Below are 12861 nucleotides of genomic sequence, written 5' to 3' on the forward strand. Positions count from 1 at the left end.
AGAGAGAGAGAGAGAGAGAGAGAGAGAGAGAGAGAGAGAGAGAGAGAGAGAGAGAGAGGGAATCCCAAGAAGGCTCCATGCTATCAAAATGGATGTGGGGCTTGATCCCATGAACCATGAAATCATGACCTGAGAAAAATCTACAGTCAGATGCTTAAGTGACTGAGCTACCCAGGTGCTCCAAACCTCTACTATTTTAAAGCTCAAAGCCTGAGATTATCTATCAGGCAGTCATTGCAGAAAAACATCAACTGAGAAGGTGCTTGGCAGAAGCATATATTAGTTAAGTTCCCAGCAGAAATCAGAAGGCACACTCAGAGTTTCCCCAAAGAGAGTTTAATGTCAGGAAATTTTACAGAAGTTTAAGAAACTAACAAGGAATGGTGAGGTGTGCAGGGTATAGCAGTAGTATGAAATGATTACCACCTCGAGACCTTGAGGGGCAGGTGGAGGAAGTACTGTGAGAGCTGCAGCATGGGAGAGGTCCCTTTCTCCACCTCCCACCAGTAGCTTGGCTGTACTGGTAGAAAAACCAGCCACTGCTGGAACCATGGCCAGGAGAGAGGGAGCCAGGAGACTAAATACCCCAACCTCCCTCTTCTCCCATCTTCTGATCCCCTCCGGCTGGCCAAAGTCCAACCAGACACCAGAGAGCAAAGAACCCTGGGTGATGAAGCTCTCAGAGGCCATCCCCCCTTGCCTTTGACTCCCAAGGGCACAGATCAGGGAACAAAGGGCAAAGAATGGTTCCTGGAGTGGGCATAAATGAAGAAGTCAGCAAACAGAATGAGACTCTGGTTGTCCATGACTCGGGGCTGGGGAGATTTGGAGGAACGAGGCCTAAGAAATATTATGTATTTTGCCCTTAGAGATGAGACAAGCTTTTATGACAGATGCAAGTCAACTCTGAGCCATCAGCAATGAGCTGATTTGCCTCCAAACTTCCTGGAAACCAGACACAATGGTTTCTGGTTCTCAGTCAAGAATCAAGCCTGAACCCCAATATAGCAAGGACTCTGATTTCCCTTTTCCTTTCTATTTCTGGAAACAAAGGCCTGCATGACACCAGGCTCTAAGCTAGTGAGAAAGTTAAGACAGAGAAGTTTTCCCTCAGAATTTGCATTTCCCTTCCTAAGCCTCTTGAGGGTCACTGGCGTAGACCTCATAGAATGCTCCTCAGAGGGGCTGTTGTCCCAGGTTAGTTTGCTTGGCTGAAGATCCAGTTCAGCCACAGATGGGGCTGGTCTTTTGGGACACCAGTCCAGTGGTGACCCAGGGCTCCCCTTATCACTACATGTAACACCTGTAGGAGCCCAGGAACCCTTCTTCAGATCAGATCTGGTGTCTGCTCTGGCTTCTTTGCATCCACTAATTTTGAGCAGCCATATTCTACCTGGCTTCTTGGCTGTTGTGCGAGACTTTGCAGTCATGCCTAGCTGCCTGCCATAGTGGAAAGAACCCAATTCTAACCCAATCAAATTTTATATACTACCCATGTGAACTAACCAGTCTCCATTTACAATTCACACAGTCCCCAAGATAGACATCAAAGAGGCCATGATGCTTGTGAGTGAGGTAACAGCACCCGTACATGGTTTAGTAACTATTATTAAGTGCAGTCTCACGGTAGTCCTATTACCAGGTTACAGTTGAGGAACCTGAGCCCAGGAAAGGGAAATAACTTGTCCAGGCTGAGGGCCTTTGAACCCAGAACTTCTCATTCTAAATCCAGTGCACTTTCCACTATAGCAGGCTGCTTCTTGTCAAGTGAGCCCCCACTGGAAGGGGCTGGGATAAAGGTGGTGGTGATGGCCAAAGCTTTGATTGTAACAGCTGGAATGCTGTGCACCCTTGCTAGCTGTACTGGACCAGCCAATGGTAATGATTTCCATTCGGGTATCTGTTTTGTCTTTCAGTCATGAGGCAGTGAAATCCATGTTTCACACCCAGATGAGGTGGGTCAGTCCTTGCAAGCATCCCTGCCCCTCTGACCCATCTCCCTCACTTGCCTGGTTTGCTGGGGTCATCTTCTCCTGAGACTCCAAGGGTGCTCTCTGGGTGTTATGTCCTTCCGCAGTCCAGACTCTGGTTTCTGCTGAATGCTATACTTTTAATGCATGTACATTAATCATTTTGTTCCTCACCACCCACTCCCCATGGTGCCTTTGCTTTCCTTTTCTTCTTTCCTTTCCTATCTTTCACTTCTTGCTTCTCTCACTCCCCCAACCCCAAAGCATGCCAGTCCTTTCTAGTCCATATCACTTTAGCAAAATCCACGTTGTTTGTCAAAGTCTGCTTATACAAAATGAGGACGCTGATATTACTGACCTACTAAAGGGACTGTGTTTGGGTATAACCCCCAATTTTCTCACCCAGACTGGCTTCTGTAAATAGCACCCATAGCTGCAATCTTTTTGACAAAATATTTATTTATGCTATTAGTTCAATGTTTCTGGCCAACTATGAATTAGTTGGTTTAGATTAGATTTTGCCTTGACTTTTCTTAATGACAAGTAAATGGCCCCAGGTGGGTCTATTTCTCAGGTTGGGTTTCAAAGTACTTGAAATGCTCTTTGTATTAAGAACAAAACTCTGCATGGGAGTTTGGGTTCTGGGAAGGCAGGGGTAGGAGTGGTTGCTGCCTTGGAGTCTGTGTTGGCTTGCACTACATGTGACTTTGGATAATTCCCATCATACCTTGGGCATTTGGTTCCACATCTGTAGAGCAAAGGTCAAGATGAGTGCATCTCTAGGGACCTTCCTAGTTTTAAGTCACTGGGGCTATCCACTGCATTTCTAATCTCTCCAAGAAATAAATACTGTTAAATGAGTTGCCTATTTGTGGCTCAATTAGCTGAACTCCAGAATTGCAGGCATTAGATTTGGAAGAGGGAGAATGGACTGGTGGTCATTATTCATCCCCTGATCCCCAGTCCCTAGTAAGGTAAAATGGGGCATGCATATTTTCATATTTAAGTGACACTAAGTTAAGTTGGGTTTTGAAAGTTGTCTACACAATTGAGATAATTTGAGATACTCTGAGACCTTGCAAGAATTGACTGAGCCATGATAGGAAGAAAGGCTATTAGAAATCCTGACTCAATTGGCATTGAATCACTGTTGAATGGGCATGTGTTACAATGGAGCCGTGTCTGTAGAAGGGGTTGGTGGGAGCAGAATTACTTACCTTACCAGGACCGGATACCAGAGATCCTCACTCAGCACTGGTCCAGGAGTTGCTCACACGGAATGATTTAGAGCGATCTCAGAGCTCTAATTCAAGGGCTCTGGTGCATCTCCTTCCCTGTGCATAGCAGACCTGGAAGGCTGACTGAGGATAGTCTGGGGAGAGCAGTATAATGAGGTGAAATTTTCATGGTACTCGATTTTTCATCTAGACTGTTGCCAAAGTGCTGTGGGACCTTGTGGGGGGAGTTCCTTCCCTTCCCTCCTTCGCAAGGGTGGCAGCACCCTCCCTTGTGAAGTGGGGGTGTTGATCCCCTGCAGCTGGGACTGTTAGGATTCTAAGCTGGGTTGTGAGGAGCATCACACGGCTCACCTCTCCCTCTTGCCTTTCACCATGGCAGGAAGAGCTGCTGCCAAAAATTGGGGTGGAGAAGAAAAGAATGAGGTCCCATGGGCACACAAAGAGGCACTTAGACTTTATCAGGCTCCCTATGAACTGTTTGTATATTTTATCACATTTATTTGGCATGTCAGCATACCCCACTTTGGGAGAAGGCTTTTTTACCTTAAGCAGTCACTTCAGATGCTTAGACATTCATGTCACTTCCAGTCAATGGTTACTCACCTGATTGTCACCTCAGAGTGCGTGGAGGGGGCTGCCGGTCACATGGTGTCTAACTCAGCCACAGATTTTTCTGTAGATGTTCTCCTCAGCCCTCTGCATCCTGCCACCCAGTCTGTGGGTGATGGTTTCCCATTGGGCAGTGAGAAGATCCTGGGGAGATACAAGAGCACAGCTTGGGAGCCAGCTTGCAGGACTCCCCGGTTGTTCTCTGGAGCCCCTGGCCTTCTGGTGGAGGGTGCATGGTTGGGAGGCCCACAAGCTCCTCTGCTTGTTTGGCTTGGCTAGATGTCAGCTCTGCAGTGGGCTTTTGTCCTCAGCCCCTACTGTATCTATTACCCGGTAAGGTAGTAGTGCTGTAGGTAATGAGAGGCTCAGGTCCAGGCTGGAAGGGGATTGAAACGCCGCCTGCCCTTGCTAACCACTTTCAACCAAAACCCACGTGCCCCAGTAAATACAAAACGAACAATGCACAGGCTAATGGAGTCAGTCGTTGTTTATTCATCATCAGTGATCTCCAGGCACACCTCTTTATGTAACGTAGACCAGAACCAGTGGACTGAAGGATAGGTGAGGGAGCGCTTAAGGTAGGACCCAGAACGGGCCACGATTGTGGGTAACTGGATGTATGTACTTCCAAGAGAGTAGTCTCTAAACTAAGCATGGGCGACTGTTGAGTCTTCTCCAGTTTGGAATGTTTGGCCTTATTATTTCTCCTTTCTTTTGCTGCAGGCAGTCAGTAGGTAAATGTACAGGGATAAATGTAGGCAGGAAAGCTAAGTATGGCTTCGTGACCGTGCCCAACCCTCTCCTGGGAATCTATATAATTGGATTTCAGAGCAATTAACTCAATGGAGCAGATTTGATCATTACAATGCGTAGAGCAGAATTATCCAGAAAATTGTCCTTTGGGTCACATTTCCCCTTTGGGGGGGGAGCGGGATGGGGAGTTTTCTTGGAGGGCTAGTGGAAGTTGTCTCTAAGACTCAACTCTCTGAGACCTTGAAGAGCAGAGACCCCACTCTGAAAGCCCTGGATTTGATTTACTCCGTCCTTTACCCTCTCTAGAATTGAGCTCCGGGCCCTGGGCAAGATCTCAGAAGGAGAGGAACTGACAGTATCCTATATCGACTTCCTTAACGTCAGTGAGGAGCGCAAGAGGCAGCTGAAGAAGCAGTACTACTTTGACTGCACGTGTGAGCACTGCCAAAAAAAGCTGAAGGATGACCTCTTTCTGGGGGTGAAAGACGACCCAAAGGTACTTGTAGTCCTGCTACTGGGGTGTCTGCGACCTTCTTCTCCAGGGGCCAGCAAGGGTGGATTTCACAGCTAATCCGTGCAGAAAACCAGCCTGTGACTATTGGAAAGGTGCTGTGGGCTGGTGGACAGGGCATGGAAGACAGGTCCCAGCTAGCATCCTGACACCACCACTTGCCAGGTGTTTGCATTGGTGAAGTTGCTCAGTTTTCTCATCTGTAAAATAGGAATGATGGCACCCCCCAGAAGGGGTTGCCATGAGGACTGAACACAGTGATATATGTAAAGGGAGTGGCATAGAGAGTGGACACTGGATAAGTTTTAGTTCCTCTCTCTGCCCGTTTGCTGGTTAAGTAATGCTGAGAATTTCCTATATTGAGAGCAGATGGGCAAAGAGATTAGTTGTCTGGTTATGACAAAGATATTCCTAGTCCCATGGAAATGGGCAATGTAGAGATTGGTTAATGTGCTTCAGTCCTGAGTAGCCTGCTGCCTGATTGATGGTGATACCACCAAGCAGATCCACTGAAGGACTCCAGAGGGGGATTTCAGGAGCTCAGCTGAGCTGAGAGAGAGACCAGCAATGGTATAAACAAAAGACTAAAACTGGACTCCTCTTGTTCCATTTTCCCTCCTAGAAAGGTGCACAGGTAGAGGGTCAGGTGGATCAGCATAGATGTGGGGGTATTCTCCCTGCTGAGGGGCTTAGCAAAGAGGTCCAGCAGTTTTATGGACCTGCAGTGGGGAGAGTGTAGAAGAAGGTGTGGGGGAAGGGCTAAGAGTAGAAAAGTACTGGGTGTCGAGTTGGAGTGGGGGAGAGTATCTTCAACGGTCCCTCTTCCTCCCCTGTAAGGAGGCTTCTGGAAGTCAAGGCCTCAGATAAAGAGACCTAGGAATGAAGGCTCCTGGCTAGGAACACAACTATGCGATGTGTGGCTGTTGGGTCTCATCTCTTCACTTTAGATACGCTGCTGCCTGCTGGTGATGATATGCCCACGTCTTCCAGTGTGAATTGCAGAGTCGGCATCTCTCTTGATATAAAAGATTGATGATTTCTGCTTGACCCTACTTGGATTCAAAGCAAAAGCTTTCTATTATTTTTATTTAAGATTTTGTTTCTCTATTAAAATAAACAAAATAAAAATAACCCAAATCAAAAGATCAACCAAAAAAATTGATCAGAAAAAAATTGAGTTTAACTTATTTTTATTTTTTTAAATGCTTACTTATTCTGAGAGAGAGAGAGAGAGAGAGCGAGCAGGGGAGGGGCAGAGAAAGAAGGAGAAAGAGAATCCCAAGCAGGCCCCACACTGTCATTGCAGAGCCCTTTGCAGGAGATCATGACTTGAGCCAAAATCGAGAGTTGGATGCTTAACCAACTGAGCCACCCAAGTGCCCCAAAAATTGAGTATAATTTTTTTTAAAGCAATGCATTCTAAGGCAAATTCAAGGCCTTTATAATGTAGTAAAAGGAAAACTGGAAAATGAGTCAGGAGGCCAGTCTTAAGAGTTCGGGCTATGACACTGAATGTCTCTGAGTGTGGGCAAGTGTCTTCCTTTTGAGCCAGTGTCCTCATCTGTAAGATGGGAGTTGCACTGTTAACAGTTTTTCAAGCTGATCCTATCTATTTGGGTCCTCAAAGCTGCTTTTCTTTAAATGTGTTTATAATGTATTTATCTCAGCCTGATAAACCCTGGCCAGTAATCCAGCCTTTGTGACTCTTCCTCCAACTTTGATTGGCATTAGAATTCCTCCTGACTCCTTAATAGATGTAGTTGTTAACTCATTAATATATGTGTGTATGTTAACCTGGCTAAAAGTCAAAACCAAATATTTACAAAATGAGAAAATAACACCAAAACGTTTAACATTCCCCTCAACTGTAGCTTTGGACCCTCCTTGTTTGGATTGCTTAGGTTTCTCTTTTTCTGTCTCCTCAGCTCTCACCTCCTGTTTTCTCAATAGGAATGTGCCAGTTTTTCAAGGTTGGGGAACCAACATCCCTCCTTTCTTCTTCTCTTCTTCTGGCTCCTCCTCCCTCCAGGGGGTCCTCCCCATCTGCTAACTTCTCCCCTTCCTCCGAGTTTTCCTCCTTCTCTTCCTCTGGCCTTTCCTCCTCTGGTGTTTCCCTCTGCTCCCCCTCCTCACTCTTTTCCTCCTGGCTTTCTATTTATTTTGTGCTTCTGGGGAGGAGAGTCTCTCTCTGCAGGGTTCCTAAAATCCTATCTGCAGATCATATTTTCCTGCCTTTACTCTGAAAAGTGGAGCCAAATTGAACAGCCCTGTTTCCTCTCTCAAAATAGCTTTATCACATGTTGCACATGTAATTAACAACCTACTAGCCAGGTTGTTTTGAGAATCTTGGCAGTTGCCTCCTTGAACAAAGGTGATTCACTCCCAAAGCTTGAAGTAACACTCTTCCTTACAACATAAAATTGAACAAGACTTTTATTAACACCTGACCACTAGGTATTCACCAGCTCTACCCTGCAAGCCCCTGATTTCTCCAGAAGATTCACTAAGAATTTTGAGTTTTAAAGATGATGGAACTTACCATAGATTAGAGATTAGTGGTCATAAACTAGAAGTGCTTTAATGAGCCACTATTTGAGGAATAAATTATGGATGAAAGGAAAAGTCTAGGTTTGACAGACTGATGGTACACCTCTGGACTACCAGTTGTAGAACTCTGCCCAACCAGGTGAGACATGGACCCCCTCTTATGTGCTTGATTGAAATGAGGTTAGGGAAGCAGATATACTTAAATGACCTGTCTGGAACCAAGACACGATCTGAGTTAACAGAAGGTGAAGGAGTACTCTGGGGCTTAAGGGTAGCCAGAAGCCAGAAATCTCAGCCATATCAAAGATCAAGACAAAGATTGGGTCAGGAGTGAGGCCTCTGAGCAGAAGTCACATCATTGGGGAACACATCAATTGTTGGGGTCAGGCCACGCAAGACCCCGGAGATACAGAAGGATTCCAGGGAGGCCATATACAGAAGGAGATCGGAGTAGTCAAAATTGTCAGGATTGTTAAGAACTCTGAGGAAGCCAAGTGAGGTGCGTAGAAAAATAAATATAAAGGCGATTCCTTAGGACATCCTGACCCTGAAGTGAGCTGTCCTGGCCAGGGGCCTCTCATACTGCAGGGTGGACACTCAGTAGAGAACTGGCTCAGGGCAGCTGGGAGGCTGAGGGAAGATCCCGATCTCCATCTATTAAGGGACTATATTGTTATGGGAACAAGTGCTCATCCTCTTGCTACTTTTTGGTGGTCTGGTGAAGGTCACGACCTCACAAAACGATGTAAGCAGCAAATTGAAATGGAGCCATTGAACCCGATTCCTAATAGTGAAAAAATTGGAAAACTGGAAAACTGGTTAAATAGATTATTCTGACTTTATATATTGGAAAACACTATGATTATTAAAAGTGGTGCTGTATTTTTATATCGATATGGGAAAATATCCATAACCCACTAAGTGAAAGAAACAGACTATAGACAGAAATCTGGTACTATTCCAGTCAGAAGAAATATTTGGTGCTGTTGGCATATCCACACACACACACATGTATGCATGTATAGGCATGTAGTTTAGCCAGTACATACTGCTAAGGCCATATAAATATACTTGCTGCTTGTGGTCAGTGCTTGTTCTGATCGGTCAATGCCTTTCCTATACCAGTTATTAAATATCTTAAATATTATTCCTGTGTATATATATGTTGGAAACTGTTTCTCAAAATGCTATGTTCATCTTTGGGTGGACTCCAGGGATTTCTTTTTTTTCTACATACTTTTTTCATATGTTTTAATTTTTTTTACAACATCCATATGTCATTTTTATGGTCAGAATAAATAACAAAGTTATTTTCATTTTGGAAAAAAAAAGCTTTATCAGGTTTGCATTGGTAAAAATTATATATTTTTTTCATATTCCAGAAAAAGTTTCTGATAATGATGTGCACAAGTAAACTTTTTCTTTGGACACTGAGAAGTTTGGCACTTTTTATTGCCCTCGTGGGCTTTCAATTATGGTGCCTCTTTGCCTGAAATATCAAAACTTGGTTTTTGAAAAATAAGATCACTAGACCATATAGGTAAATGCAGTTAACCTAATAAGTCTAGATTTCACAGAGACAGCTGACAAATTCTCTCATGATATAATTTGGTCAAGACAAAGAAATATGAACTGGATGCAAAGATCCTTTTGAAGGTTTGAATGTCCACAGCCACAAGTCCCTTCTATAATGAACTGCAGTGACAAACTGAAGAATGAGTTTTTGGTCAAGCCATAAGCTTCTGTCCTCAGCCCTATGCCAGTCAGTATTTAAATCAATGACAGGGCACCTGGGTGACTAAATCTGTTAAGTGTTTGATTTCAGCCCAGGTCATGATCTCATGGTTCATGAATTAAAGCCTAGCATCAGGCTCTGTGCTGACAGCTCAGAACCTGGAGACTGCTTCAGATTCTGTGTCTCCCTCTCTCTGTGTCCCTCCCCGATTCACACTCTCTCTCTAAAAAATAAGTAAACATTAAAACTTTTTAAAAATCAATGACTTGCGTGAAGACTAAAATGCAAGGGCATATCTGTAGAATATATGGTTGACTTGAAGTAAAGACAAACAATACAAAATATTTTGGATGATAGAATGAGAATGTCAGATTCTACACTGGGGTTCAAAAACCCAGGCATGAGCATAAGGTGGGCAACATTGGCTGGCAGCAAGGTTCTGGGACTTGGTCAGCAGAAAATGCATGTGCATCAGAAGCGTGATTAGGGTGCTGGAGAAGCTATAGGGATCTTGAGCAGCATTTATAGAAATGAAGCCTTCAGAATGAAGAAGGCATTAATCTTGTACTACATTGAATGTCAAAGACGGCAACTATTCAAAGATGCAATGCGTTGCTTCGTGAAGGGGTCTCTAACTCAGTGCCCCTTTTTCCCCAGCCCTCGCAGGAAGCCGTAAAGGAAATGGTACAGTTGTCCAAGGATACACTGGAAAAAATTGACAAGGCTCGCTCTGAGGGTTTATACCATGAGGTAAGAATTCATTTTTATAGGGATGGGATGGGGAAGAGGGCAGAAAGATTCTCTAGTAAGGGGGCACATGGGGTGAGGTGGAGATGAGGAGGCTTGTTTATCTGGAGGAGAGCCCTTGGTTTGGACTATGACTCTTCTTGCCCTTAAGCCTTTAGCACCTCTTAGGGGTGTATTCTCAGTGATTGTTCAACTTACTGAGACTGGGTCCGAGGAGAGCACAGGCAGCCTGACAAGTGTCCCTGGGGGAATCTGTGATATCTCAGGATGGTATCCTTACCAGAATTAAGGTGACATCCTCCTGGTGGGTCTCCCAGCCTCCTGGGAGCCTCCCTTTCTGCCAGTTCCTCTTACATGCTTCTATCATGTCCAAACTCGCTGTGCATAAGGACCACCCAGGGGCTTATACACACGTCAGATGCCAAGGTCCCTCCCCCAGATGTTTGCTTTCAATTGGTCTGGGGTAGGGGCCAGACATCGCTGTTTTTAAAAATGTCTCCAGGTAATTGCAGAGCCCAGCCAGGGTGGAGAATCACAGGAATGGTGGTTAAGATAAAGCTTGACTACTTAGTTTAAATTCTTGCTCCATGTTTTGCTACCTGTGTGACTTTGGCAAAGCACTAACCCTTTCAGTGCTTCAGTTTCTCATTTGATTAAATGGGAATATTAGTAATACCTATCTCATTGCAGTATTGTAAGAGTCAATCAATGAATCAATCAGACTCTCTCTCTTCCATTCATAACTCTCTGCTACCTACTGACTGATTAAGAAAACTCCTCATTTTTGCCATGTCACTCATGTCTCCCACTGTTACCCTTTCCATCCCTGCATCATAGCCACACAGTACCATTTTGCTATTCAAACTGCTGCCTTTCCACCTCTGTCAGCCATTTCTTCAGCCTTAAAAGAATGAATGCCTGGTGTCATCGTGGTGCCCCCATATGTGAGTTAAGTGTGCGCTGTGGTACAGTGGTCACGGACAGGTCCCTTGTCTCCTCAAGGTTGTGAAATTGTGCCGGGAGTGCCTGCAGAAGCAGGAGCCAGTGTTTGCCGACACTAACCTCTACACGCTGCGGATGCTGAGCACTGTTTCGGAGGTCCTCTCCTACCTCCAGGCCTTCGAGGAGGCCTCATACTATGCCAAGAGGATGGTGGATGGCTATATGTAGGTAACAATGCTGGGTCTCAGAAAGTCTTCTGGAACTGTGTCTATTCTAGGGATGGCAAAGATGGCACACACTGCTATCTCTCCCTCCTGCACCATCAGCAGGCATCAGTAATCGATCATGGTCCTATTTATCTTTTTTTTCAGTTTATTTAATTTTGAGAGAGAGAGAGAGAGAAAGCACATGTGTATGCACGAGTTGGGGAGGGCTGGGGAGGGGGGTGGGGAGGGAAGAATCCCAAGCAGGCTCTGCACTGTCAGTGCAGACCTTGATGTGGGGCTCAAACTTACAAGCCCGTGAGATCATGACCTGAGCTGAGATCAAGAGTTGGCCGCTTAACTGACTGAGCCACCCAGGTGACCCAGTCCTCTGGGTGTTAGCCATCCTTGCTTATAAATTAGAAAATGCAAAGCCCCTCCCTTCCCTCTGCCAATGTCTTCTCCTGCCTTACATGTCCACGCTGGCATGTGAATTTGTATCTTTGGCCAAATGAGTAAGTTGGCACAAGAAGGTACATTTTTTTAGAGAATGTCTCTCATAAGCAAAAGCCAGGAAGACTGTACAACATGCTAAAAGGAAGCTTTGTTAGGAGGGTGCCAAGAAGGTGAGGATACAATTCTACCCCAAGAAGGACATTCAAGTTATTTTTATTCCCCTGAATGTCTACTTTGCAGGGAGAGGGCTAGGGTGCCTCCCAAGAGCTCCCAGCTCCCTGTCCTCTAGTTCAGAGTCCAATCCTGGCCCCTTTACCCCATGAGGACATGTCTTGGTGGCCCCGGGCCAGAGTCTCAGCTCTCATAGCCTCACCATTTGGCGTGTTTGGTCACTGCCCCCCTTCTCTGTGGCTCAGTCCTGCCGATGGGCTGTAGATGCCTCACGGTGCTGATGGGAGAGCAGATGGACCGAGTCGATGAGGGTACATTGTAAGCTGTCAAGTGCTGCACCTATCAGGAAGGTTGGGATGTTTTGTACAATTTTTACTATGTCCCCACAGGAAGCTCTACCACCCCAACAATGCCCAGCTGGGCATGGCCGTGATGCGGGCAGGGCTGACCAACTGGCATGCTGGGAACATTGAGGTGGGGCATGGGATGATCTGCAAAGCCTATGCCATACTCCTGGTGACGCACGGACCCTCCCACCCGATCACCAAGGACTTAGAGGCAAGTAGCATCTCAGGGCTGGGCCTCCTAACCTCCTAAGGATGGGAACTGTGGACTCCAGAGTTCTGGACTCTGCTTTTGGAGAGTCCATAGATTGCCTGCTGGACCAGAAGGGAGTTCAGACTGCTTTAGTTCACCACCACCTTATTTTACATCTGAGCAAATGGAGGCCCCAGGAAGGGGAGTAAGCTGTCCCTGGTCACACAGTGAGAGGATGGCAAAGCTGAGGTTTGAACCCTGAGATGCTCCAAGCGTGGACTGGAGGTTAAGGAAAGCCTAACCAGCAGTGTGCGAGCAGCCACGTACATTAGAAGCTGTGCTGCACAGGGCAGAGCTGGGGAGCACAGGCTCTGGAATCGGGCTGCTGGGACCAAACTCCAGCATCCCCACTTTCTAGCTGTGTGAGTGCAAACATGGAATG

The 12861-nt window shown here is 45.9% G+C and overlaps 1 protein-coding gene across 1 annotated transcript in view; it reads left to right on the top strand.

Moving 5' to 3' along the window:
• The window catches only part of SMYD1 (SET and MYND domain containing 1), a 42098-nt gene that overhangs the window by 25362 nt on the left and 3875 nt on the right, over positions 1 to 12861 (top strand). Inside the window, exons 5-9 of the mRNA XM_029938531.1 lie at positions 1917 to 1955; positions 4877 to 5066; positions 10021 to 10113; positions 11113 to 11276; positions 12272 to 12440. Of these exons, the coding sequence (XP_029794391.1) occupies positions 1917 to 1955; positions 4877 to 5066; positions 10021 to 10113; positions 11113 to 11276; positions 12272 to 12440 (655 nt within the window). The remainder of the gene's footprint in view (positions 1 to 1916; positions 1956 to 4876; positions 5067 to 10020; positions 10114 to 11112; positions 11277 to 12271; positions 12441 to 12861) is intronic.

The sequence above is a fragment of the Suricata suricatta genome, chromosome 4 (assembly GCF_006229205.1).
Source record: "Suricata suricatta isolate VVHF042 chromosome 4, meerkat_22Aug2017_6uvM2_HiC, whole genome shotgun sequence".
NCBI lineage: Eukaryota > Metazoa > Chordata > Mammalia > Carnivora > Herpestidae > Suricata > Suricata suricatta.